This window comes from Siphateles boraxobius, unplaced genomic scaffold (assembly GCF_051911475.1).
Source record: "Siphateles boraxobius isolate OS27281-9 unplaced genomic scaffold, OSU_SipBor_1 20, whole genome shotgun sequence".
NCBI lineage: Eukaryota > Metazoa > Chordata > Actinopteri > Cypriniformes > Leuciscidae > Siphateles > Siphateles boraxobius.
The window spans coordinates 20,452,379-20,480,243 of NW_027508811.1; the positions used below are offsets into that span (position 1 = coordinate 20,452,379).

The following is a 27,865-nucleotide window of genomic DNA, read 5'->3' on the forward strand; positions in this document are numbered from 1 at the left end:
ACGTCTTAAGTTATTTCTTTTACGTCCAAATGAGGCGCTTCTCCGATCAAAGAGTTTATTTGAGAACTGTGATTCGCGAACGTTTGTGAACTGGCTCTATCAATTCACTTTCAAGAACCGATTCATAAGAATGATTCATTCAAATAGCCAAATTGTGTTCGGATTGTTCTTGGTAGGCGTCTCGTTACGTTTTAAGCATAGGGTTTTGAGACAACGCCTGTGATTCGCTCTCAATACTGTGTCAGCCAATCAGAGCGAAGCACTGGAGTGAAGCGTGAAAGTCCCTTATGAGGCCCGTGAACGACTCACGTAAAATGGCGACGGTGGAACCGGTGAGTGAATAAACTTCACAAAGATTATTTTACTTTACTGTCTTTTCACGCTAAACTACAAAACAACCTTCATTTAACAATGGGTTTATACTAAGTTTTTGACTAAAATGACTTTTAAATTTTATCGTCTGTAAACTTTTAAAAAGTTTATTCGGCTTGTTTGAATGGTAACAAAGTTAGGCTGAAAGTTGACAAGGCTTGTTCCAGTCACGTAAGGGACTTAATTGCTTTTCCAGATGTCTGTTCGTCACTACTACCCTTTATGCATTTAGCCACAATTTTAAACTTGTTTAATTTTCTTTCTGGAAGAAAGCGAGCCCGTCACAGCACAGCTGTCAAAAACTAAGACAGCGAATGAGGAAAGTGAAATTAATTGTATTGTAACGACACCATGCTGGATCAAACCATGAAAGCTGTGTCAAACCAAAGTTTATTCACAGCTGTTAAAATCTACATGAATGACAGTAATGAATGACTGTAAACACTTCTAGTTATCTCACACAGCTCAGGTTAGATTAAAATAAGGTTAAGAAAAACTAACAGCTACAGTCCTCAGACTTGCAGCAGATACAACATAATCACATTAAACTACCAGGTATTGCATTGGTCCCAGGTGTTGAGTCAGTTTTGTTCTCTATGCTTTAGGCTATTTAATTTAAATAATGGAAAATAAATGGTTATTGTCTACAGTAAGTCCAACAGTTTGTGTGTGTGTGTGTGTGTGTGTGTGTGTGTGTGTGTGTGTGTGTGCCTTCACACTGGCTGCTTTGATGTGAACTTGAATTTATTAGCTCAAAACTAATCTTTAAAAATTTCCTGCCCAGGAAATAAACTCAAATTCTTGCAAGAGTGAAGAGGAGAACTCAGAAGAGACCAATCAGGAGATTGTCAGCCCTGAGAGCTACATCAAACATCCTCTACAGAACAAGTTGACTGAATGAATGCACTTGTTTTTAGGGACACACAATGTTATTTCCAATAAAACGCTAGTTCCTAATGATATTTTTTAGGTTTTAATATATATAAAGGACATATTTCCTCTGTAAAATTTTATACTTTAGGAGTGCTCTTTAGATTTCTAGATTCTGTAAATATGTTGATGTTATTTTTTGTTTTTCCCCTGAAGATGGTCTTTATGGTTCTTCAAAAATGACAAGAGCAAAACATGGCAGGCCAATCTCAGACTGATCTCCAAATTTGACACAGTAGAGGATTTTTGGGCGTAAGACTTTTTTTGTACTAAGAGATAAGCATAGCCTACATTCTTACATTCCAAACATTACTTGACCAGTTTAATTGAGTTTATGAATCTCTTCTTTATAGGCTTTATAACCACATTCAGCTCTCCAGTTTTTTAATGTCAGGATGTGACTATTCTCTTTTCAAGGTAGGCTTCCCTCATAACTGCTATGTAATTTATGGGATAATTCACCCAAAAGTAAAAATTATATTATCATCATCAGCTTTAAAGGGACAATGTGTAGTTTTTTTAGGTATTTTATTATCTAAAATCAATATTTTTATTCATAAATGTGAATAAACACCTCAATGGTGTACAAATACCTATGCCAATTATTTGACTTATCCTCGTAAATGAAGAATTTATTATCTTTATATACATGTGATGGGTAGGTCCATGGAGGCTTCCATGTAATTCCACCATCTTAAAAAACTATAATAGCAGAGAGGGTCAAAAAGTACTAGGCCAACGCGTTTCCACAACGCGTTTTCGTTCAGAGCCAGAGTAACTGAAAGCAGCAGAAACGGAGGAGCAGAGCAGTGAGAGGCGCTTGTCACTGCCCCGGCAAGTTTAAAAGGCTGCATTGCACTGTTATTTTTAATGGCGGACCATACATATGCCGAGCCACAGGAGAAGTTGAAAATAACAAACCTGTTCACCGGAAGGAAAACTCGACGAAGTGCTATTAGAAGACATCCTGTCATAGCTTTTTGGTACATAACAGCTACCGTAGATGCAACACGCATTTGAAAAAGCGAGGCGCTGGAGAGCACAATTCGTTTGAATGCAAAATACAATTTCCCCGCTAGATGGGAGAAATTCCTACACAATGTCCCAGTTTAAATTAAAGCTCTGTGAAATTTTACCCAATATACACACACATACACATTATCAAGACTTAAAGAACTAATTGACCCATTGCTAAGCCGCAGCAAAATATTACTGAGCATCTGTTGCCGTCTGCCAAATTATCTGATGAGCTGTTGTTCCTTTATAACTTAAGTCAATAGGGAATGCGTGTTTGGATTTACTTTAAAGACGCAATCCAAAAATATAGTGAAATTCAAATCTTAAAATAAACGTTGAGCAGTTTATGCTGTGCAAGTTAACGTTACTTATTAATTATCATTATTATTTTTTTGCATAGATTCTTATAATTTGTTATTCTGTAACTTATTAAAGAAGAAAAACAAATAAAATGCTTTGCAGTGTCACCAATTACAATCTGTTAGCTTTTACCTTTTTATGGGCACTTTTACACTGTTGTTCTATTTGTGGAGATCTCTAGTGGAATGTAACCAAGGAGGGTGGAGTTTAAGGGTCAATTGCCGAAAGCATAGCATTTGCAAAATATTGTTTTTGTACTTTTATTCTTTTTCTGAAAGTAGATTTTTGCTTTAGTGTTGCTTGCTGCTTTGTGTACGAGAGTGTACGAGATACTCCAGATTACTGTGGACTTTGGTTTGTGCTTGGGTTGCAGGATGGTATTGAGCCCATGTGGGAGGATGAGAGGAATAAAAAAGGAGGCCGCTGGCTCATCACTCTCAACAAGCAGCAGAGGAAGTATGACCTGGACCGCTTTTGGTTAGAAACTGTAAGAGTTCTGAGTTAGTCACTGAACGCCCCCTCAACATGCACGCAAGTAATTCATGTGCTTCTGTTGCCCTGACTCTCAAACACTCACCTGTGTCATTCCTACAGTTGCTGTGCCTCATCGGTGAGACCTTTGACGACTACAGCGATGAAGTGTGCGGGGCTGTAGTCAATATCCGTACGAAAGGCGATAAAATCGCAGTCTGGACATCTGATTACGAGAACCGAGATGCTGTAACGCACATAGGGTGAGACTCTTATGCATGGGTCACCAATCTCGGTCCTGGAGGGCCGCTGTCCTGCAGAGTTTAGCTCCAACCCTAATTAAACACACCTGAACCAGCTAATCAAGGTCTCACTAGGCATAATAGAAACTTTCAGGCAGGTGTGTTGGACCTGGTTGGAGCTAAACTCTGCAGGACATCCGCCCTCCAGGACCGAGATTGGTGATCCCTGCTCTAATGCATTCATGCTACATATAAATCAGGGGTGCCCAATGCCTGCAGAGTATAAATCCAACACGCCTGTCTGTAATGATCAAGTTCTTCTGAAGATCTTACTTAGCTGATTCAGTTGTGTTTGATCACGTTTAGAGCTGAACTTTGCAGGAAGTTAGATCTGCAGGAACAGGATTGGGCACCCCTGATATAAATGGTAATATACTCAACCTGGTACAATGTGTAATTGTGTTTGTTTGGCAGGAGGGTGTACAAAGAACGGTTAGGCATCCCTATGAATATGACCATTGGCTACCAGTCTCATGCTGACACGGCCACTAAGAGTGGCTCCACTACTAAGAACAAGTTTGTGGTCTGAATATCTTCAAGGGCCTGAATTCTCTCTCTCTCTCTCTCTCTCTCTCTCTCTCTCTCTCTCTCTCTCTCTCTCTCTCTCTCTCTCTCTCTCTCTCTCTCTCTCTCTCTCTCTCTCTCTCTCTCTCTCTCTCTCTCTCTCTCTCTCTCAAAACCAAAGCAACAAAAACAGACTGGACTCTGAACTGCAACATTTATGCAAAAGCCCTTCACAAACACACTCCTGGGTTTTTGTACAAATGAGGATTGCAGCACAGACAAAGTTTATATAAGCAACATTGTTATTTTCAATGTATTACTTCTGTATCATGCTACACTACACATGTTCCCACCAAACATCACTACACAGTTTCCCTAAGAAAAGAGTATTTAAAAAATCACATTCAATGTTTACCCCTGGCAAGTCTTGTTCAGAGTTATTTAAGTATTTAATGGTTTTTTTTTTTTGTTGTTGTAAGAAATTGTCAATTTATTTAATGGCAGAGGAAAGGAAATGTCTTCTTTTATCCAGCAGCTTTGCTGCTTCAGTGCCTATTGAACATAAACATTTTAATTTATTCAGATTAATCCTTAACATTTTATTGAGAGGGTATTTGGCCAATGAGTGCATGTAATCAAGCTAATCTACATAGAGCTGCCATCTTTAAGCATTAACATGATTACATTTGGGGGTTTGCAATTCAAGAAGTGTTTTTTATATTGTGAATTTTCGATGCATCATAAGTTTACATTCCTTATTAGAACAGTAAACTGTGGGACTTTTTTGCAATGCTGTAACAGAATTTTGCTTGTCTGGATGTCATTGGCTTGATTTGACTCTTCAAAAAGATAGCAGAATTATCAAATAGGCCCTGAAAATAAAATGGATTCATATCGATTCAATTTATTCCAGGTGTCTTGGTATTTATCACCACAGTGATGCTGGATGTTAATGGGCAATTCATTATTTATTAGAGCATCAAATCTCATCCATCTATCTATCACAATTTAACAACTCAGATTTTTGTTGATCACTGTAGCCTTAAGTGCCATTTATTTTCTTTTTTTGTGAACTCGACACCCAACATTCAGATTTGAAATCTCACAATCAATAACCTAATCACCATTGAGGTTTTTTTTCCCCGAGACATAAACCTTGGTTGCAGTCTTTCTGTATGGATGTTTGCAGTGCACTGAATCCACAACCCATCACCACTCAGGCTAGTGTCAGAGCAAAGCTTGATTGTGCTCACAGCCACAATATTTTCGGAATCCAAAATTAGTAACTGTCTATTTAACTGAATTCATAGAGATCAGAATAAGTTTAATGTATCATGCAGTAGACTTTGAACAGTGCTGAATGATATTGATCCAGTATGTCACCTGATACTGGCTGCTAGAGCAAGTACAAAAGGTTACTGCAGGCACATAGAAAGAGAATAAATAATTATTTGTTAGCACAGACTCTGTTCAGAATCAAAATGGTGTTCAAACTGAGATTTTGTATTCATCTCAAGGACAGTTGATCAATTACAGATCTTTTTAATGCTTTTGAAAGAATTCTCTTATGTTCCCCAAGGTCAAAAACACAGTAAAAAGAGCATTATTGTGAAATATTATTACAATTTAAAATAACTTTTTAACTTTAATATATTTAAAATGTAATTTATTTATGTGATTGCTAAAAAGTGTATTTTCTACATCATTACTCCAGTCTTCAGTGTCACATGATCCTTCAGAAATCAGTCTAATATGCTGATTTAATACTCAAGAAGCATTCTTATCAAAGTTGTGCTGCTTAATATTTTTGTGGAAACCGTGATACACAAAAGATCAGCATTTATTTTGCAATCGAAATCTTTTGTAATGTCTTTACTGTCACTTTTGATCAAGTTAATGCATTTATGGTGGCATGTTCTGTTGCGTTGCTAGGTGATCTTTTTGTGTTTAGTGCCTTTACTGTGACATAATGATTTTAATGCCGTTTCAACTTACTTTGATCAGTAGATAGAGAGATGCTTTAATAGTCGAACAAACAACGTGGGAGGGTCCCAGACAAAATCAAACTTGACGACTACAAAACTCATTTTGAGATAGCGTTAAAAGAGTATTCTGGTTTAATGGCAGCAAACCAGGGTCACTAATAAAGCTGCAGATGTCAATAGTTTTTAGTATCGTTTTGATGTCTTCTGGATGTTTATGTGGTACTGGCCAGCAGGATAATGAGGTGTCATTCTGATGTGCTGTGTGAGATTCCTCACTTCACACCTCTAGCATCTCTAATGAGAGACCCTTGAATCAGTCTTAGTGACCCTCACAAAACTCTAATGAGGAGCATGCAGTTTGTTCACCAATTACCGCTCTCAAGCAGATGGAGTTATGCAGTGTTGAAATCTTAATTTAGATGTCTGTTTTTCATGTAGTCTGAATACTTAAGTGTGCATAGATACATTCTCTGAGATGAGTAGAGGGCGTAGAAGACTCGTATGAAGTAAAAGCTAATAACAGTCTGACCTCCGAACTGCGATGAGACTAAAATGGGCAGTGAAGGTATTATACAACCGCTCTAAAAAGGAAAAGAACCACCAGGCATGTGTCTTTGACATTAAACCATATCCAACCTCTGAATACCATAGTATAAATGGTTATTCACTAGGCAGGATGCTCTTAGGTTAAGTCATGTCTTATTACTTGTTTGTTCTTGCCTCTTGCTACAGAATAAGAGAAAGCATTTTCATTGATACTGCAATTCTGGCATGTGGCTTGGGGTTTTTGCCACACATTTTCAGTATTTTAACGGTGGATGGCTGTGATGTAAGTATACAATGTGTATGTAGGGAGATATTTTATTTATAAATGTATATAACTCTAAATATTTAATTTTCAATATAATATAATCAAGCTTTTTTTTTTTTAAATCAACATCAAAATTTTAGGTTTAGGCAAGATGCCTTTTAAAATAGTTTTGGATTGATTATATGTATACTTCCTGTGAAATCTGTGTGTGTGCCTCCCTTGCAGCTATAATAGCTTCCACTCATCCTCAAGATTTTGGAGAGTTTCTGTGGGAATTTGTGCCTATTCATCTTGTAGAGAATTTGTGAGGTCAGGCACTGATGTTGGACGAGAAGGTCTGGCTTGCAATCTCCGTTCCAGTTCTTTATGGACCTTGCAGACTGCCAAACAGAGAAGAGTGATTCGTCACTCCACAGAACATGTTTCCACTTCTCCAGAGTCCAGTGATGTGAGGCTTGTGTGCAGCTGCTCGGCCATGGAAACCCATTCCATGAACCTCCTGCCGCAGTTTTTGTGCTGATATAAGGTGGAAGTTTGGAACTTTTCAGCATGGAATCAGCACAGTGCTGGTGACTCATGTTCAATAATTAAGAGATATATACCAATTCTTTAGTCTATATATATATATATATATATATATATATATATATATTCATATATATGTTTTAAAATAACATTTTAAAACATGTTGAAATAGTGAAACGTTATTAGAAAATGTAATGTTTAAAAATGTTACTATTTATTGTATTTTTGGTAGCAAATGCAGCCTTGGTGAACATGAGACTTTAAAAAAAAAGTATTTTTAAAAAATATATTTTTTTAGTCAGACTGTTATATTGAAAATAAAACATTTGTTTTTAGTAGACTATCCTCAGTTACATGCTTAGATAATTGTCCCTTACACAATATGCACTTTCATGTGCAGTATTTTCACCGGCCAATAACCACAATTTGAAAGTAATTTACTTAAAGAGAGTGTTTAGGAGGGAAGATTGTGGGATACAGATCTGTGAATATTATGATTAATGGCCACAAGATGGAGACTCAACCTTCACTTTGTCTCTGCCAATTATCACCCCCTCACTGACTGAAGAGCTCGTGCGTGCACAGATCACTGCCACTGCTCTCAAGTTCACATGACTTTTCTGTTTGTTTGGGGAATCGTATGTTTCTGTTCTCTGTCTGTTGAAAATATATAATCGCACATTTGCCTGGGGTAAAATGAATGTTAAACAGTATTCCTGAATTCACTGTGAGATGCTCTGGTATGCAAGCTATTTACAAAATGCTACATAAATCATCACAGTCCGGGGGTCTTACTGAAGGGTGATTCATATACAGATATCTATTTGCCTTGTTCTTTCGATTTATATTTGTACTGCCCAATAATTATTCCATTTTCTAAAATGTCTCGCTCAATATCCGGGCGCAGCATGACCCCTAAATGTTTTCCTGGCTGTTATTAGACCTCTGACAGATGAGGTTCTATTTCTTTTACGAGGCAACGGGTGAGAAACCGAATTGTCCGCATCTCGGAAACGGCACTCTGTCACAGTCACACACGCTGTTAAGTGTGTTTCAATGGATAGGATTGCTCGTGGCAGGAGTCCCTCGAGGGCTCGTTCTGATGTGCTCTGGTGGTTTCCCATAGCAACCGACTGGCCAGTGAACGACACACAACGTGTGTGTGTGTGTGTGTTGAGTTAGAGAAAGAGAGAGTTGAGGAAATGTGTTCTTCTGTTCACACTTAAAATCTGACACACAGCGCTGCACGATTCGCACTAGTTTCTTCTTTTTTGCACGACAGGCGCGTGAAGAGATGGAAGAGACGTTAATGAATGCATCTCACTCCAGGCTCCTTTATTTCGTGTCAAATTGCGCCGTCGCATCTCTGAGTCTCTATTGATGCTTTCAAACAAAGACGCCTGGAATGATCAAACATGCAAAGAAACATCAAAGCGTCTCCTGTATAATTAAATTGCTTGTTTTCACATTTGTTTACTTTAGAAATTTTCATTTTTAATTCATAAAGAAGAAGTAAAACAATTGTCTCTTCAAATGTTGTCAGTTCAGTGCATAAAGTCAGTCATCCAGTCATCTGTCTATTTTAGCAAGTGACGGTGAATCAGAACCGATGTAATTTCTGCACGCCACTAAAACAAACTGGAATTGTAAAAACAATTTTTGTTATTGTTTTCAAATTTAGTTCCTAAACACTACCTTACTGTCTGCAAATTCTCTAGCAGATAGTCCCACCAATGCTATTCTTTTAATAACGAAAAAGCATTTTTTTAAAAAGGTTAAAATACAGGAGAAAAGGCCCATTCAAACCAAGAAAGGTAGCAAAACAGTCTATATTAGCATCCAACCAATATGCTAATGTTCTGTTTATTATAAGTGTGCGCTGCAGTTGTTGTCTGCAGATTTAAATGCTTGAGCTATTTAAAGTTGTGTGTATCTGACTGGCTGTCTGTGTTTTTATCGTTCATCAGCTGTAAAAACTGCTTTTCTTTTATGCCTCTGTGGTGTGGACTTCCTACTCTACAATTAAAATGATTAACACTGTTTAGTTATCATTATAGTTATCGTCCTTGCTGTGAACAGGCCTAAATCCCCTAAATTTGTATTCCAAGTGTGATCGGACAGGAATCACTCCCAAACTGTCTCATTGCTGTTAACAATAAACATGGATGCGAGCAGATTAGCCTGTTTGGCTATTTTTGACCAAAGAAATATTAGCAACCAGAGGTATTTCATAATCTCAAAAGTTTTTTATTTCATTCAGCTCCTTTTTTAAAAACAGCATGCTCTCTTTGGACAGTAATGGATCACCCTTAGACCACAGAGCTGGCAAAGAGAGACAGGTGTGGATGTCAAAATTTGCGAATGAGTCAAGACACGTACCTCAGTCTCTGTAATTTGCCAGCACTGCTCACAGTGAAAGAAGACCCACATCGACAGGCTGTCAGTTTCCTAAAAAGAGAGAAGCATTACTGCATTAACAACTAGTTCTTCAGTTCAGTTCTGTACACAATTTTTTTTAGGATTCATATAAAATTGGTTGCCACTGTATACCTGTAATTACCTGTAAGTGAATTTAGGTGTAGAATGCAGTTAACCCTCTCATAAATAACCAAATTCAGTATGTACAGAACAAGATTGAGCAGTCAAAAGAGGAGTGACTCTGTATTAATCTTCAGTGTGAATGTAACATTTCTTTATTATTACACAAGTCGGAAGCGAACATACTTTCAGACACATTAAAGTAATAGAGTTCGAACTTTTCCTCTCACCAAACAGAAAACTATTTTCTTTGAATCTTACTATTACTGTAATGTAGTAAAAAGCCTGGCTTGCCCAATCTTCACCGTAATTGTCTCCGGGTGTATCCAGCTTTGCATGTGTGGGATTCCAGCTCCTGGAATGTGCAATCACAGTAAGCTTTCATCTCTTTGATATCAGATCAGCATGACAGAATCAGATGATAGAGCTCTACAATTACAACTGCACATTTGAAAACACATTTGGCATTCAACAGAGCACATGCTGCATACATTGACGCCCCAGATACCGTTGACTAACTCGTTACTATCAGATCATATACATCAAGGTTTCATCTGTATGGCCGACAACCCCTTCTCAGTCAATTATTTTCATGTTAGCGAGGCTTAAACCTGATGGGGAGTGGCTTAATTATAACACCCACTACATTGTGCACAATTACAGACTGTAGCGTCCTTTGTTTAGTATGTATGAAGAGCCTGTCATACTCCCAACGGCAGATTGCCATCTACACCATGTTAATAGGAATTAGACATGGCATTTTGTATTACCTAAAGTACCATAAGGGAATCTGCCTTCACTTTGTCCACTCCGCAGGGTTTCGTATTGAAGCTCACGTTGCTGGACAAGCCGAGTGCTTTGTAATCTTAGAAAAGACGGCGAGTTTAAGGCATTTGGCTGCAGCTATTTTAATCTGAAGGCTGGAGCATTAAGTCAGACGCACGATAGAGTGGTAGAAGGGCCTCCCCGAGGGCTAGCTTGTTACACGAGTAAAGCTCAAGAGGAGAAAGCGAGAATATGTGCATGCAAATCAGCACCAGTGCCTTTTCAGCTAGTTAGTTCTTTTCTGGTATGCGAAACTGAATCAAAAGTGCCATGCGGTTGTGTCGTAGGGCTTTACTAATGCCCCTGCTTTCTTTCTATCTCTATCTCATGTCATTCACCCTACGTTGCCTTCATGGACGAATATCTCCATGACGACCCCATCCTCTGTCTCTCCATCTCCGGTCTCTTTCGCCCTCTCTCTCACTCTTTCTAGTGTGCGTCATGAAGATGAAAAGTGCCTAATCCCCTTGTGGAACTCAAGTCTAAAAGACACACATACAGAATCCTTGCTTTTGGGAAGACGTCACACACAAACGCGTCACTCTCTCTGACTGAGCGCAGCTTTACAGCGGGAAGCGGCGGATGGGAAAAGAAGAAGAGAGAGGGAGGGTGGCGATAAACGCTTATTGTTTTTGAGGAGCCTGAACTGGAGGTGTGGCATCTGCCGGGCGTTGTCGTGGAGACAGAGTGCTGGCTGTTCCCTCTTCCCCTTAGCTGATCACTCAGACGCTGATCACAGGGACACTGATCCTTATGGCATCTAGAACAGCAGCCACAGGTAACAAGCCGCACGCGCTGAGCACGTAAGCCGTACCTATGCCGTGAGGTGTGTGTGTTCGTGAAAGAGTTAAGACTATTTATACTGCCAGTGCATGGAGGTAAAGGAAACCGATTAAAAGTGCGTGTTCGTTTGAGGCACTCTGCGTTTGGCAGGTAGGAACGGATCAGAGGTGTGTATGTTTGTGCATTGTGACTCATAAAGGGAAAGTGGTGATGTATTCTGCCAGGGGTTTCAGCAAGCGCTGGTGTGAATTTCCACAGCCCGCTCCTGCTGCGCTTTAGTAGAGAGGTGGGGAAAAAAAAGAGAGACACGGGGAGAGAGGGAGACCTCACTGCGATATTTCATCAGCACGGTGCATGGAAGTGTGTCACTAGTTCACTTTGTCTGTGACGGTCAGGTGTCTTTAATGCGCACGGTCTTAGCGGAGCTCCTTCGGCAGACGGCAGCCACGGCGATTCTCCCTCCCGTGGCTTTCAACGCTTCCGATCTCATCCGCTGATGGACTAGAAGGACTCTGGACAGTGATGAATGCTGTTCTTAGGTAAAGAGCAAAAAGTGTGGATTTCAGGGGGTGGAGAAGGACAGTTTTGGGGCTGACAGACACAATAAAGAAGACCTGCCTTCGAGAGAGACACGCAGAGCTTTGACTGACTGAATAAGTAAGTAACTTGTCAGGGTGTGATTCACCCATTTGCATTTTCATTTTATCAAAGTGTGTCGTCACATGTGGCGAGAGCACTATTATTTGCGTTAAACCTCGTTAAGACAAAATATAAACTCAGCATATCTCCAGGATATGCAGTTGCGTTTTCACATCCATTAGGAGCTGAAGGAAGGAGGAAAAAACAGATTTAGGAAATGGACCTGGCAAGTTGATACAAGGCTATTTAGGTGTATTGCGAGGTGAGCTTCTGTTAGGAGATAGTGGACATCGGATAATCTGATTATTTTTTATATGAACATTTGTGTATGTGACTTTTTGAACTTGGTGTCATCTATAAATGAGATGAGTGTGTAGGTGTGACTGAATGTCTGAGTGCGTACTGGTTTTGAGAGTGTGAATGGATGTGTTTAGAGAGAAAGTTTGTAACACGGCTTTAACCTAAAAACTCAAGACTTCTTCATATATTTCATATCAGGAAGGCAAGTGTAATTAACCCTAAAATCATTCTGAAGTGTTGCTGTCTACACCCTAACACCTTCTGATGTTTAATCCTTTGTGTTCGACCTGATTAAATCACAGCATCATGTGTATCACCTTCCAGAAAAACTACAATTCTTTACATTCAGAAATTCTTTTCCACCTCTATATATATAATTAGGCACTAAGGGAATGCTCTGTAATGTGGTATTTTACATGGTAATTATGTAATTATTATGTAACAAACATAGCACAAATTTCACAGTGTATAATAGGTTTAATCTCTGCTTTACTCTCATTGTAAGCTGCACCAACAGGTCTGTATTGACAATATATGCGTACTGCATTTTTTGCTGACACCTTGTACCAACTGAACCATAAAACTGTTTGTCTCTTTTTTTTATTCTTTTTTTTTTAGCACAGCAAAAAGGTTTACCCAGATTAGTCCTACCATTTTTCAGGAAAGCCTCCAGACTACTTTCACTGAATTTCACAAGTGCTGCAAGAACTGAATGGTATTTAAATGACTGCTCAGTGAATTAAATCAACTTGTTTTAAATGTAAATGCAAACACTGAAGACATAACATTCTACTATTGTTTAAAATGCTTTCAGAGGCATGCAGAAATGCATTTGCATTAACATAAATACATTTTTCTTGTATACTTTTTTTACACCTTTTCTTACAACTGCCAAAGTGACTTATTGGAATGTGCATGCATGCTATTGTTAAAACCAATCTTCAGCAGGAATGAATCAGGAATAAAGACAGAGTGGCAATTTAGAAAGTGGTAAAAAGAAAGTGGCACTAATATATAGTGCTGTCTGAAGAAAAGAGTTTGATCCAGATTTACTTAATAGGTGTGGTTAATAATGAGTGTATTTATATTCCTTGCTCTTTATTTATTACAATAAATCGGACATATACTTAGACATGTTATACATTGCTTTTTTGTTAATGTTTGCATGGGCTAATAGGGGGCGTGGTCTCGATTTACTGTTTTGTTTTATATGTCTTTCACCGTTTTAACTGAATCTTAACTTTCCAGTAGTCTTGGCAGGTTCAGTCAGGACAAGATTGTGAATGTTGTTGTGAAATGGTTAAATAAGTAAATAGCCATCTATGGTTGAAACAAGCAGCCAACTAGTGATGTTTCTAGATGCAGAATGGTGAGCACTTCTCTCTGTAGTGAAAGACAGCTCAGCCTGACAGACAGCTTACTTCCTCATACTGAAGTAATTGAGAACTAGTGGCAAGTGATGTAAACCCTACTTCCCCGGGGGATTTGTAAATCACAAGTCTGTTTCTCCAGAGCCAAGCCTAATAAGTCTGACAGTTAGCTGGCTTCATTAAGGAATTTTGAGGGATGCCAACAGGGTTACAAATTTGACACACTAGTGTTAACAATCTGCTGTGGGTTCTCAAGATTCTTAAGAAAACTTAAGGTTCTTAAAAAAAAACTTAAGATTCTTAAGAAAACTTAAGATTCTTAAGGTTCTTAAGAAAAGAAAAACATGACTACATTTTCAAATATGGAAATAAAATAAGTGGTAAATGTTTATCCGATTTTTTGGACAAATGTAATATGTATTTAATTGTACATGCTCATACCCCCTAGTTTCCACTATTGGGCATTCTCTCATGGGAAAATGGGAAAACCTGGAATGTATTTGTATTGCAACAAATTAAAAAATTCTTGAAGCTGGAAGGGCTTATATATTAAGCTAAAGGTTTTATTTTATGTTGAGCTGATTTGAGTTTCTTCTGTGAAATGGGCAGCACAGGGCCCACTGACAGATATGATATGATATGATGAACACTTTATGCCTTTTTTGCTATGACAATAGTTTTATGAAATATTCCAGAAGCCACCACAGCTCACATACACTCTTAAAAATATAGGTTTTGAATGGGTGTTTTAGCATCAGTACTGTGCCATAGAAGAACCATTTCCCCAAAGAACGTTTCAGTCAACAGTTCTAAAAAGAACACTTTTGTTCCCTTAGTGTGAAGAACATTCTAAAAATCTTAAGAACCCTTTTCCACTCTAAAGAACCTTTTGTGGAATGGAAAGATTCCATGAATGTTAAAGGAACCATCAATGCCAATAAAGAACCTTTATGTTTAAGTGCTAAGCCAACTAAGTATTCACAATTAAACAGATTCTTTATACTGTCAGAAGTATGACATGAAGAAAAAAAGTTCCTGCTCTGAATCCTGTCTGACTAAGCAAGTGTTTTTACTTTTTAATTAGGCTTCCTTTCAAAGTTCCTTCAACTCCACTGGCCCAGATGGCCTCCAGGAGCTTCCTGAGCGTCCTCTAGAGAGGCCGCACACTAGCAGACTTTTTTCTATTTTTTACGAAATTTATTCCCTCCGTTAATGCTATGAGTCATCTTTGAATAACTAGTCTTTGAATAGCTCCATTCTTCAATATTTCTAAAGGAAAGGATTTTTTGTTCATATTCATGAGTGGCCAGTTCCATCGGATTTGTGCCTGAATGTAGCGTAACAAGGGTCTCTGTGGTTCAACCTTAACATCTGCATGCAGTTCACACCCTCAGTGCCACCAATTACTGGGGTAGTTCTCACAGTTTTTGTTAATATATTTGTTTCTCTGACTGTTGTTACTTGCTAAGATGCTAAGAATAAGGTCATATATTTTTTGCTCCAGCTCACTTATTAGCTTGTTTGGGGACAAACAGTTCTCAAAGAGCTTAAGCCCGATAACTATCTCAGTAATCTGCATTATGTGCATGAATTAGCATATATCAGGCACCAAGCTAAATATGCATGTGGATGGATGTGTGCCTGTGTCAGTCATGTGTGTATGTGAGATTTTGTGAACTTTTAGCAGGTCCGTCAAGTTGCTGTGATATTTATGCACCCATTGCCAAAGCAATTTCACTTAGTGTTTCACTTCACTTATTTTAAATTAAAATGCTTGACCATTGCCTACTATTAAGTATAGTATGATTATTTAGAAAAATTACTAGGGTGATGCAATGATATTTTAGGGGAAGATGTGTTAGTTTAATCCTAGTCTGCAAATCAGATTATGTTTTTTGTTGGTGGCAGTGGTTGTTGGAATATCATTATCCATCTGGGTTCCAGGATTTCATGCCAGAGCTGGTTTGGACTCATAATGGTAATGCACTTTATGGAATCAGAAACAGACTGTTCTCAAGAGTACTACTTCTTAGAGCAGCTGATTCAATTCCCTGGAAATGGCAAGCAAGGATAGACTCGCCACCCAGAAAATGTCCTGATGAGGGTGAACACCAAAATCCTTATGAAGAAAATGTTTTTTGGTTGCCATGACCCAAAGATATTATCAACTCCTGCAAATTAGTAGTATTTGCTAATGATTTTTAAAATGCCACTTTAGTTCCTGAATTAGATTTAAATTGAAATTGCATATAGGATTAGAACATTGCATTAGAACTGAAGGAAGTAGAATTGTATAGAACTGAAATACAACGAAAATATACCCCCACATACAAGTGTAATAAAAAAAACAGCATTGTTTGAAAGTTTAAAAAGTCCCCTATATAAATATTTTCTTAAATTGTATGTACTTATTCATATGACCAATTTTTGAACCATGGTGTAAAAAAAAAACTTTGAAATTATCTGAATTGTAATTCATACATTTTCTGTACTTCTAGTTCAAATTCCAATTCATCTTCCTGTGGGGTATGGCCTAATCAATTCAAATTCACAATTTTGAATAACCACTCTTTCTAAATGATCTCTTATTCCTCTCACCAACTCTTGAAATACAGAATTTTCTCTTTAGCTATTTTCCTCTCCTTTACATAATATTTGCTCTCTCTGAGTTTTTTTTTTTGAGTTTCTCTATTCAAGATTTAAGGAAAGTATGTCAATAAAAAACTTGGCTTGACAGCATTGTTTGAAACTCGTCCCCTCTAGAAATCTGTACTTAATTTATATAATTTTTATTTATATTACCAATTTTGGTACCATGGTGGATTTTCTCTGAGAATTCATGAAGTTCCACTTCAAATTCTAATTTAACCTTCTGTGGAGTGTGGCCAATCCAAATCAAATTCACAACTTGTTGCTTATACTTGCCTAACTCCTAAAGTACAAAAAAATTGATTTGTGCTATGGATAAGAATAATACCGCTTACTGTGCGACTTTCTTGTGGAGAGATGAGCTGTAAATTAGTATGATTTATGATTTTTGTGAAAAATCCCATGAACAAATCCTACAAATTAGGAACCCGAGCCATATTTAAAATATCATGTAGTATGCCTGATAGACTGTGCAATATTGGCAATCCTAGAAGATCATTACAAATCACACTGTACGAAATGGATCTAATGAACTTTGATACGACATGCAGCCTATGTAGACTGTACGATGATGACACCTATTGAATTGTAGGCCACGATGAAAGTTAGTATAGAAGTAATAAAATGTCATCAGCATGCGCTAATGGTAAACAAATAGAGCAAGATGAATCGCACTTTGGCAATTGTGTTTTTTTGCCGCTTTTTGTCTTATGACAGGACATTAAGTTGAAAGGAATCAAAGTTCGAGAGAGAGAGAGGACTCAAACTCAGGACGCCATGTCGGCGCTACCCACGAGGCTATTGGCACCTGCAATTGTGGTTTTTAATGTGGGCTGAAGAAAAAAAAGGAGGAAGCAAAAGAGGAAAATATGGATGCTGTCTGTGCTAGGGAAAAAAGGTGAACTTGGCATGCCAATTTTGCAAATGACTAGCCATTTTCATTGGCTAGTCAGTAGAAGTAGATCGTAGCAGAAAACACGCTGTAAGATATAGTAGGCTATCTTTGAATCTCTCTCACTAACGTAGGACAACCGTTTAGGAGCCACGACCACAGAAAACGCAACGATTGGTCATCTTTTGTCAGGGACAGCCCAAAATTGTGCAATCTGTACCGGGCATAGGGATGGGCTCTTTTGACTAGGGGCAGTAAGCAAGCACCTAGAACACTCTGCTATAATGGCAGTGACTTTTGAATGGGCAAGTACAACACATTTTCTGCATGAAATGTAAATTCTAGCTCTCTGTTGTGTTTGAAAATAATTATTATTGATTAGATCACCTTTATTTTGAAGGAGAATAGTTATAAAAGAAAATAAATGCAAAAGGAAATAACTCAGCAGCAGCTAAGTAAACTTTCATACACGATTATCATTGAGGTCTTGTGTGTGTGGGAGGGTGTGTGTTAATGGTGGTAAGGGTTAGAGTCTTGGTGGTGGATTTTGCCTGCAGGGTTAATTAGCATTGCAGAAGCAATGTCTGGAGGCAGTCGGCTCATCAAATCTCGCCTTTCTCTGTCTCTCGCATCCGTTTCTTTTGTGTGTGTTTGTTTGTGTGTGTTTGTGTGTGTGTGTGTGTGTGTGTGTGTGTGTGTGTGTGTGTGTGTGTGTGTGTGTGTGTGTGTGTGTGTGTGTGTGTGTGTGTGTGTGATTGTGATTGTGTACATGCAGAAAATTGTGTATGCAGAGAAAATATCAACAAAAAAGCATAAATGATGCTTCTACTACACAGTATGCCGGTGATGAGCGCACACACACAGACAAATGCCAAAGGGAGGAGGAAACCTGTTGGCCAAATAAACGTGACTACACGCACATTAATGTTATTACTCAGGCACGCAGGTGGAGAGATGAATCAGTATGCCTGATTTCTTTGTCTCGTGGTTTTTCCTCTCATGCGTTGCAACATGTTCCTCTTTCCAAACTACCTCTTCTTACCCCTTTTCACCAGCTCCTGTTCTTTTACCTTTGGATTCTTTTTTTTTCTATTGTATCTATTTTCTCTTCCCTTACATATTATCTGTGTTCCCTCTGAAGGCATTTTGAGATTCTCTCTTCAAGATTTACATTGTATTTTTATTTTCTGATAGTTTAGAGATTGCACATGGTTAAATAATTGCATGTGAACAATTTTTGTGCCAAAGATTTGTGTTGCTGGGAACAGGCCTTTTTGATGTGTATATGCAGATGTATTTGGGGGTTTGACATGTGTCACAGCAGTTTAGCATGCTGTAGTCCATCCAGTCTTTTTGAAAAGCATTTTTAATTTCTGTTTGATATTAATTTCAAGACTTCACTTTTAAGAATTTGTTGACCAGGGTTTTATGAATATCTTGAGAGCAGGCTGACCAATAGCCATATGTTAATACAGGATATAATAATACAATATATTCATTGTAATACTTGTTGTAATAATAGTTTAATCATTTAATTAGTTGTAATTTCAAAAAACATATTATATAATATTATATTGTTATTGTATAGTTTATATGATTATATACAGGTCCTTCTAAAAAAAAATTAGCATATTATGATAAAGTTAATTATTTTCCATAATGTAATGATAAAAATTAAACTTTCATATATTTTAGATTCATTGCACACCAACTGAAATATTTCAGGTCTTTTGTTGTTTAATACTGATGATTTTGGCATACAGCTCATGAAAACCCAAAATCTCAAAAAATTAGCATATCATGAAAAGGGTCTCTAAACGAGCTATTAACCTAATCATCTGAATCAACTAATTAACTCTAAACACCTGCAAAAGATTCCTGAGGCTTTTAAAAACTCCCAGCCTGTTTCATTACTCAAAACCGCAATCATGGGTAAGACTGCCGACCTGACTGCTGTCCAGAAGGCCATCATTGACACCCTCAAGCAAGAGGGTAAGACACAGAAAGAAATTTCTGAACAAATAGGCTGTTCCCAGAGTGCTGTATCAAGGCACCTCAGTGGGAAGTCTGTGGGAAGGAAAAAGTGTGGCAAAAAACGCTGCACAACGAACAGAGGTGACCGGACCCTGAGGAAGATTGTGGAGAAGGACCGATGCCCTCTTGCTTGAGGGTTTCAATGATGGCCTTCTGGACAGCAGTCAGGTCGGCAGTCTTACCCATGATTGCGGTTTTGAGTAATGAAACAGGCTGGGAGTTTTTAAAAGCCTCAGGAATCTTTTGCAGGTGTTCATTGTTAATTAGTTGATTCAGATGATTAGGTTAATAGCTCGTTTAGAGACCCTTTTCATGATATGCTAATTTTTTGAGATAGGAATTTGGGGTTTTCATGAGCTGTATGCCAAAATCATCAGTATTAAAACAATAAAAGACCTGAAATATTTCAGTTGCTGTGCAATGAATCTAAAATATATGAAAGTTTAATTTTCATCATTACATTATGGAAAATAATGAACTTTATCACAATATGCTAATTGTTTGAGAAGGACCTGTGTATATATATATATATATATATATATATATATATATATATATATATATATATATATATATATATATACACACACACCTGAAAGAAAAAAGGCAAAACATTTAGTGGTCTTTAATGGTCTTTAAACTCATTGCTTCACTGTGATAGAGAGGCATTTAATATTATATTTCTCACCAGATCTTCGAAGACACCGCTCTGGAGCATCTTCATGCAACTCGTGTTTGTGATTAATCTGTCAACGCAACTCTGCTTAACCACTCTGAATCATCCTTCATATATTCTGCGAAAAACTTTGATGTTTTTCTGAGACAGCAATGGCTTTATGAGTAGTGCATTTGCTATATACAGTATACATATATATATATGCAAAAATAGAGTAAATATTGAGCTATGAATGAGCTTTATGGTTATAAAGATTTGTGTGCTTGTAATTTAACCTTCTTAGCATCTTAAAAGTCTTGCCATTTGAAGAACAAATGCTGACAGGCTTGACAAATGCCCCCTGAATTAAGGCATCAGCAGCTGAGCCCAGACACTCAACTGATTGCTTACTGAATGTCCGTTAAACATAAACACATTGCATCTGCCCTGCCAGTGAGACAGCCTCAGACGCACACAAACACATGTGTAAACATACTCATTTATTCCAATGATGTTAGCTGACAGCATTCAAACATGCAGGAAATACTATATTCCCCTCACGAATATAGTATTACGTGGGGAACGGTCATCCAGCACAGAAACTCAAATGAGTGAAACTATTTGGCACTCCAGCAAAATCATTTGGGGTATTATTAAAGTATTCAGTGAATTCTCACCTGAGCTCTAGGGATATGAAACATTCAGAGATAAGGACTTGATTGACAGCTCGGTTGCCATGGGTGCAGAGCTACACAGGGTTTCAGTCTTGCGCAATGTGAGAGACGTGTGAAGAAGCGAATGTGTAATAACGCAGAGATCAATAGCTGGAGTCAATAGAGCTCCACTGGGCTGGATCAGAGCATCATAGAGATACTAGCACACTGCCTGAAAGCGACACGCAGGGAACACACACAGCCCGTGGCACCTACATTTAGACACCACTGTATGAAATGATCACCACATGTAGTTCAAGCTCGTGCTGTAGTGCTGAATTAAACATGAGATCCAAAGACCCTGAAGGATCAAGGTCAGCACGCACACGTTCTCTACCGCGTATACATGCTGATATAATATGGATGCTTCCAATGCTTCACAAAATCCCCAACAAACTTTGCCGTTTTCCCTTCGGTCTCAAATAGCTCAGAAACACAGCCTATACGCACATTCACCCGGTGGGAGATGGGACACTGCGCTCTCAGTGGCTGTGGTGGTTTCACTCAATGAAAAATGGATGAGACTAAAATTAGATAAACTAAAATTAGACCAAGTTAATCTGCAGAATGTCCTCAAAGTAAGAGAAACCGCAGGCTTTACAATCTCTGTCTGTGAAAGAGAGACACTGATGTAGCAATGAGGAGACACGGACGGATTGTTTTCCACAGCTCACCTGCAATGTTTGAGGAAACGCTCTGATCTTTACTTTGATACGCTAGAAACGGACACAGAAGGTTTTTGATACTCACATGCTCACAGCAAAAATCAAGGAGTTTTACTAGTGTGATGTCTGTTTGTTGTCTAGCAGCTCAGCTGTTAAATTGGACGTTCTGGTATCTTTGATTCAAAAAAAGAAAAAATACATATTGTCAGTTTGACTATATTTCTTTTATGTTCCAGTCTAGTCAACACATTTCAGCTGCATTGCATTGAGCAAGTTTATTTGCAAAAACAAACTTTTAACAGTTATGCATCCCTGGTGGACCCTGGCAGACACAACATATTCTCTAGCCCAAAATATAACATTAGATCTGATAAATATTTACTTTTAAGTTGACACTGTATGTTTTTTTACTATGCGTCATTAGAGTACTGTTAGATGTATAAACCTGAAGAGAAACATAATGGCTATGTCAATACAATAAAAGAACTGTGGTAAATATCACAATGTCCAGCCAGTTTTCAGAAAGCTGAAGGAAACAGTAATTTTATTTATTTATTTTTATTGAGCATTATAATAATTCATTATTTTATTTATATAGGTTATTATTCATTTATTCCTTCTTTACTTTTCTTTATAAACTCCCACCTTGCTTCAAGACTGCTTTCTGTTTTATTGAATGCATGGTTCAAAAGGCGGCTTTTTTCCCGTATATCTTGTGGTTTTAAAACCACAAAATTGCCCTGTGTTCAAATGATGATCATTCAGTGTATTTCTGAGTGGTAAAGCTGTACTGCCGTGTGTCTGTGTGTGGTAGAGAGCGCGACAGATTGTGGCTGTGAGATCATTTTTTTTGTAAAAGACTGAGAAGAGTACATTTGTTCAACCAAAAGCAGCTTCCCGCTGTGTGTAATGGCTTATCTCCATTCCCAAAAAAGAGGACTTTGTAATGATTTACAGATAAACTTTAGAGAGATAATAAACGCCTTAGAATTGCACATCTAATCCAGACACCTTTAGCAAGAATTACATCAACGCTCATCCTCTCCCCTGCTGCTGATACTGTCATTAGATCTGCTGGGATGAATTGAATTATTAACTCATTAAAACTTAATAAACTTCTCCTGTCAGTGAGCTGCTCCCCATTACGAACCACGGGCTTAGTGCTGCCCCCTGATGTTCCACCCAGACGTGTCCTCTGTCTTCATTCTGACACTCACGCTGGCAGGAGAACGTTTGACGTGTTGTGTCGCGACAAACCTGATGGAGTTGTGAATGAAACTCAGCGGCGCCAAGGTTAAAAAATGCTTCTCTTGTGCAAGCAAGGTCATTTGCAGTCACATGTCTTTTAAGGTGGCAGCATATTTCGTGGAATGCATTGATATTGATTTGAAAGGAAAGCCGAGCCTTGCTCGTACTAATCATATGAGCGCTCGAATGAGACGACCTGTGCTCGTTTGAGTCAATTGGGCCAGTGCGAGGTAGATTTTTAAAGAATTTGCACCTTGAACTCTGTCTTGGTGATTTCAACGAATTCCTGTATTTATCTATAGCTTAAAAGCATTTGATAAATTTTTCTAAAATGTGATTTGTACAAACAGTTAGGCTATACAAAGAAAAATGCTGTAAAAACAGATTATATAGTATTTGACTTAGTGAAGGCGGATGTCTAAATGATACAGAGAGAAATGGGCACCAGGTTTATATAGTGAATGCAGGTCAATCTGTAGCTATATCGGTTATGAGAGTGCTCCACGGTGGCTTGCGATTCACTGAAAATTGTCTGCCCCGTTTTTCTGCCCAAAATTATGATCATTTCTCTTTAGGGCCATTTTAGAGCAATAAAGGGAAACACATTCCTTTATGACTTTACTATTAATAATTCATTGAGAGTGTGTGCACATAACCTTCCCCCAAACAATGCTCTTTGATAGTTATATTTTCAAAGTAATTACTACTCTCATGTCTCTTTCATAATGAGAAACATCATCTTGTATTATGGAACAGTGTGCATCATGTCTGAGGGAACATTTAAAAGACTGAAAAACAGCCTAAAAGCGAGAAGCATATTGAAATATATAACCAGAGCTTCAGGAATGGTCAGAGGAGTACGATCTTTGATGGACAACATTCATTTTACAATACTAATTGGTTACAGTTTAAATGATGCATTCTCACGCAAGATAGATAGCTTATAAAATGTAAAAGTTCCCCTGCTGGTTGATCCGTATGCTAGAGGTTTTAACTGCCTGTTTGATTTTCATTTTGTTTGAAATAAGGGTTGTATTTCAACCCAATTCATGTTGGTAAGGAAAGTCAGTCAATGGATATGTATAAAAATGCCCAGGTTAAATTTAAAACATCTCCTTTTTGTCTGCCTTTATCTGATTTGATATGGTCTTTGTCTTACAGTGCTATTCTCCTATAACTGGACTAATTATTTGGTAAATTTACCATTTAAACAGATATGGTTAAAGTCAGACTATGCATCTGTTTTAAATTAGGCTACACATTTGTGATCAAAATCTAACAGACCTGTGGAATGCCTGCCTTTTGCTTTCCTCAATTATTGATTTCGATTGGCAAAGCAGGACTTGTGCCAAGGGAGCATGGGGTTTCCATGGTTATGGCATGTTTGGAGATGTCTTTCTGAAAGCAGGTTTTGTGTGTGTGTGTGTGTGCGTGCGCATGAGAGACAGACAAAGAGGCGATCAATGCACCACAGGGCTCCTATCAGCTAGAATCAAGAGAGGTCTTGCACAGAAGAGGTGTTGGGAAATTGGGATGGAACAAAGAACCTGACGTGCATGCATGTGCATAAGGGTCATTCTACAAAATGTAGGCTTATTTGTGTCCCTAATACTGTATATATACTGCATGTACAAAAGTTACAATAAATAGCTGATGCCAACTTATCACATATTTTATAAACATGAACGAAAAATCGAGTTACTTGTAGTTTATTTATGTTTTTCTTCTTGCTATATTAGTAAATATGCATTTTTTTCTCCTAGGTTTTGTGTATAATTAAAGGACTGTGTCACTAGTTCAGAGGTTCAGGAATACAAAAAGTGTAAAAACAATCAGCTTTATCATGCAGAAATTTAGGTAATATCATAGTATCCTATTTTACAAGTTGGGGGATGTCAAAATGTTTGAGAACCACAGCCAGCTGTTACTATCCTTTTTTAAAGCAATAAACTATTCCATAACTATTCCTTATATCCCAACATATTCCAATAAATATGAAATTTAGCGTGAGATACCAAAATGTAATTTTGTAATCATACAATCTCAAACAATTAAAAATTTTCTTGTAGAATATCCCAATTCGTAGAATGACCCATAGTCTCAGAGAATATATTTGTGGATGTTTAAATGACCTGTAGTGACTAATCATGCAGCCATATCTCTTATTGATATCATTTTTTATTTCTGTTTTCTCTCTGTAGGTGGCCATGCTGTTCTTTCCGTTCTCTTGTGCTCTGGGGCTCTCCCTCCTGCCACTCCTCCTGTTTCAGTGCCCTGTCCACGCCTGCCCTGCCCGCTGCGAGTGCTCTGTGCCCACGCGATCTGTGTCATGCCATCGCAGACGGTTAGTGCAGGTGCCTGAGGGCATTCCTATAGAAACAAGGGCATTGGACCTCAGTAAAAACCGGCTGCGCATTGTGACGCCACAGAACTTCTCCTCGCTGCTACTGCTAGAAGAGCTGGATCTCAGCAACAACCTGTTGTCATCTGTGGAACCGGGCAGCTTTCGCACTCAGCCGCGGCTACGCTCTCTCCGGCTGCGCAGCAATCAGCTGACTCTGCTGCCGCGTGGGGCACTAGCTGGCCTCAGTGAGCTCACTCTGCTGGATGTCAGTCAAAACCGTCTTGTTATTCTGCTGGACTACGGCTTTGAAGAGCAGCGGAGGCTGCGGGTACTAGAGCTGAGTGATAATGAGCTAGTGTTTATTGCCCCACGGGCGTTCAGTGGCCTGGCGTCCCTGCGCTCTCTGACGCTGCAGCACTGCAACCTGAGCACAGTGCCCACACATGCTCTCGCACATCTGCATGGCCTGAACACCCTGCGGTTGCGGGACTTGGGCATTGCAGAGCTTCAGGCACACGCCTTTAAGGGTATGCCGCGACTAAAACACCTGGAAGTGGACCGCTGGCCTTTGTTAGAGGGGTTTCCAACCTCCACTTTGCAGGGGCTGAACCTCAGCACACTGTCCATTACCCACACCAACTTGACGTCTGTGCCAGTTGTGACGCATCTGTTGTATCTAACACATCTCAACCTGTCTTACAGCCGTATACGGGTCCTGCCAGCAGGGTGGTTGCGGGGAATGGACCGACTGGAAGTTGTACGAGTGCGACAAGCTAACCTGCTCAGTGTGGAACCTCATGCCTTTCAAGGAGCCTCCTCGCTGCGTATTCTTGACCTTTGTTACAACCGTCTCTCCACACTTGAGAGGAGCGTTTTCCCTGCTTCCGAAGCCCTGCAGAGTCTTCTGATTGGTCAGAATCCATTAGTGTGTGACTGTCGTCTACGCTGGCTCCTGGAAAAGACTCCACCTTTGCTGTACGGGGATGTTCAACCTGAATGCAGTGCTCCTGCCCCCTTGGCTGGAAAGCCTCTTAGGGACCTGGTAGAACCTCAAATCTCTCGCTATGTTATCTGCACCAAACCCAGGGTCATCTCCATGGCAACCTACCCGTCACAGGCAGAAGAAGGGCAGAGAGCTTGGCTATATTGCAGTGCGGATGGGGCTCCACCTCCCTCTGTGTCATGGCTGACACCACATAGGCGGCACATTACCACAAAGAGTACAGGAAGAGTGGTGGTCCACACCAATGGCTCACTAGAGTTTCGCATGGCAGAGCCTCAGGATAGCGGCATGTATGTGTGTGTGGCATCGAACCCAGCGGGCAATGCTACTCTGTCTGTAATGCATGCAGTTAAAAGCTCGGGAATCAGGGACAGAGCCCTTTATGCCAACCGAAGCTTTCTTTTTGACCCCGACTACAACAGCTCCTTGATTAATGGCACAGAGGAGTACACCATCAGAGTAGTGCTGGATATCACCACCATTCTGGTCTCAACAGCAATGGGCTGCCTCAGCTTCCTGGGCGTCGTTTTGTTCTGTTTCTTGTTGTTGTTTGCATGGAGCCGTGGTAAAGGGAAGCACAGAGGAAGCGTGGACATTCAATATGTCCCACGAAAGAGGAAAGGTGCAAACTCAGAACTTACAGAAACAAGTGGGCCCAGACGAGTAAACATGAAGATGATCTGAACTTTTTACATAGCCGAGGATTTCACGGGTTGCATGGTATGTGTGCGTATCTGTTGGACTTTGTGAGTCTTTGGGTATATGTGCTGCAAAGGATGTATTAAATCATGAGAGTTTACACGTGGTTTCCCAATGAAAAGAAAGCAAAAGAAAAACACCAAAACATATGATTCGCGTCTTCTGCGATGCTTTGTATGTGGAAAGCATTATTTGGACCGTGCAGACGTGATTAAGCTCAAGTTGTTGTATATATTTCATATTTGTTGGAAAGAATGGTATATTTCTATATATGAATATATCTATTTACAGATACATTACAATTACCTTTCAAAACGCTGCAAAAACTCAAGTTGTCTTCCCCAATAAGCAAAGTATCTACTGGAAAAAGCCTCGGCAGTGCTGTGTTGTGAAGTGTTTGGTTTTGCTCAGAATTCCTGTTCTCCTGGGACACCCTGTTCTTAGCAGAACCTCCAGGGGAACCAGAGAGTTTTCTGCCATTTTGTTGTAAAGATGTTAAAATGCAAGAAACCGCTTGACATGGTGGGTTCCAGGGGCTGTATTCGTGACTCAGTGGAAGTCTGTGGAACTGTGTGAAAATGTTCTTTTCTTTTCTTATGTTCTGTCAAATGCTGCTCAAATGTTTTTACATTCTAAATATCTTGTTATATTTTCCAAAGAAAATAAATATAAATCGTACAGCTTGATAAGTGTTACTGTCATTTCAGATCTTATTCTGTGGCACAAAACCTGCCAAACAGATATGAACCTACACCTTGTTAGACTTATTGCTTTTGGTGCTTCTTGTGCTTATTCCTTTTTTCATTAACTTCACCCCTTTTTGGTGAAAAGTCACCCAATTTTGCATGCAGGCTATTTTTGCTGCTAAATTTTTTCAATCATCCGAATTATGGGATAGATTAACAGTGTGGTTGCTTAGCAACAGGCATTTAAAAATGTAAAATATTAAAGCTCAATGCTGTTGGTCAATTTGAGCTAAGAACTTGAAATTTCACATTTATATACAGCTTCTCATGAAGCATAAATTTAGTCTCTATAATGTTTGTGTTTTCTAAACATACAAAAAATTCTCATAAACCGCTTAATCAATGTTCATGAAATCTGGCATGAATGCTCTTTAGAATGTGAACAATTCTTCAAGTAAAGATAACTAATTATAGTTTGGTAGATGTGTTGGCAGTGACCTTTTTACGGGTCTTAAGTCGTAGCTCAGGATAGTCACAAGTGAATG

At 38.8% G+C, this 27,865-nt stretch overlaps 2 protein-coding genes across 5 annotated transcripts; both read left to right on the top strand.

The window, feature by feature from the left end:
* Window positions 1-201: 201 nt before the first annotated feature.
* Window positions 202-4,863, top strand: eif4eb (eukaryotic translation initiation factor 4eb). 3 transcript variants are annotated; one of them, XR_013205978.1, is made up of 8 exons: window positions 202-332; window positions 1,157-1,260; window positions 1,459-1,554; window positions 1,656-1,719; window positions 3,053-3,166; window positions 3,274-3,413; window positions 3,867-4,082; window positions 4,133-4,863. XR_013205978.1 is itself a non-coding variant. In XM_077237374.1 (8 exons), exons 1-7 carry the CDS (start codon window positions 288-290, stop codon window positions 3,979-3,981), a joined length of 678 nt encoding a protein of 225 aa, XP_077093489.1. In that variant the 5' UTR covers window positions 202-287; the 3' UTR covers window positions 3,982-4,030; window positions 4,133-4,863. The 3 variants fall into 3 exon arrangements, 2 of the variants coding, with proteins under 2 accessions (XP_077093489.1, XP_077093488.1); XM_077237374.1 differs by having other exon boundaries at window positions 3,867-4,030; XM_077237373.1 differs by having other exon boundaries at window positions 3,867-4,863.
* Window positions 4,864-11,100: 6,237 nt separating this feature from the next.
* Window positions 11,101-27,320, top strand: lingo2b (leucine rich repeat and Ig domain containing 2b). Of its 2 annotated transcripts, none has more exons than XM_077237376.1 (2): window positions 11,101-11,418; window positions 24,790-27,320. In XM_077237376.1, exon 2 carries the CDS (start codon window positions 24,796-24,798, stop codon window positions 26,617-26,619), a length of 1,824 nt encoding a protein of 607 aa, XP_077093491.1. In that variant the 5' UTR covers window positions 11,101-11,418; window positions 24,790-24,795; the 3' UTR covers window positions 26,620-27,320. The 2 variants fall into 2 exon arrangements, with proteins under 2 accessions (XP_077093491.1, XP_077093490.1); XM_077237375.1 differs by having other exon boundaries at window positions 11,382-12,080.
* The last annotated feature ends 545 nt before the right edge of the window (window positions 27,321-27,865 follow it).

What these genes read in the sequence shown, in the direction of transcription:
- lingo2b (XM_077237376.1), top strand. Translation starts at nt 24,796, where the DNA reads ATGCTGTTCTTTCCGTTCTCTTGTGCTCTGGGGCTCTCCCTCCTGCCA.
- eif4eb (XM_077237373.1), top strand. Translation starts at nt 288, where the DNA reads ATGAGGCCCGTGAACGACTCACGTAAAATGGCGACGGTGGAACCG. An exon ending in GTGACTATTCTCTTTTCAAG is followed by an intron (nt 1,720 to 3,052) that starts GTAGGCTTCCCT and finishes CTTGGGTTGCAG; the next exon opens with GATGGTATTGAGCCCATGTG. An exon ending in GATGCTGTAACGCACATAGG is followed by an intron (nt 3,414 to 3,866) that starts GTGAGACTCTTA and finishes TTTGTTTGGCAG; the next exon opens with GAGGGTGTACAAAGAACGGT.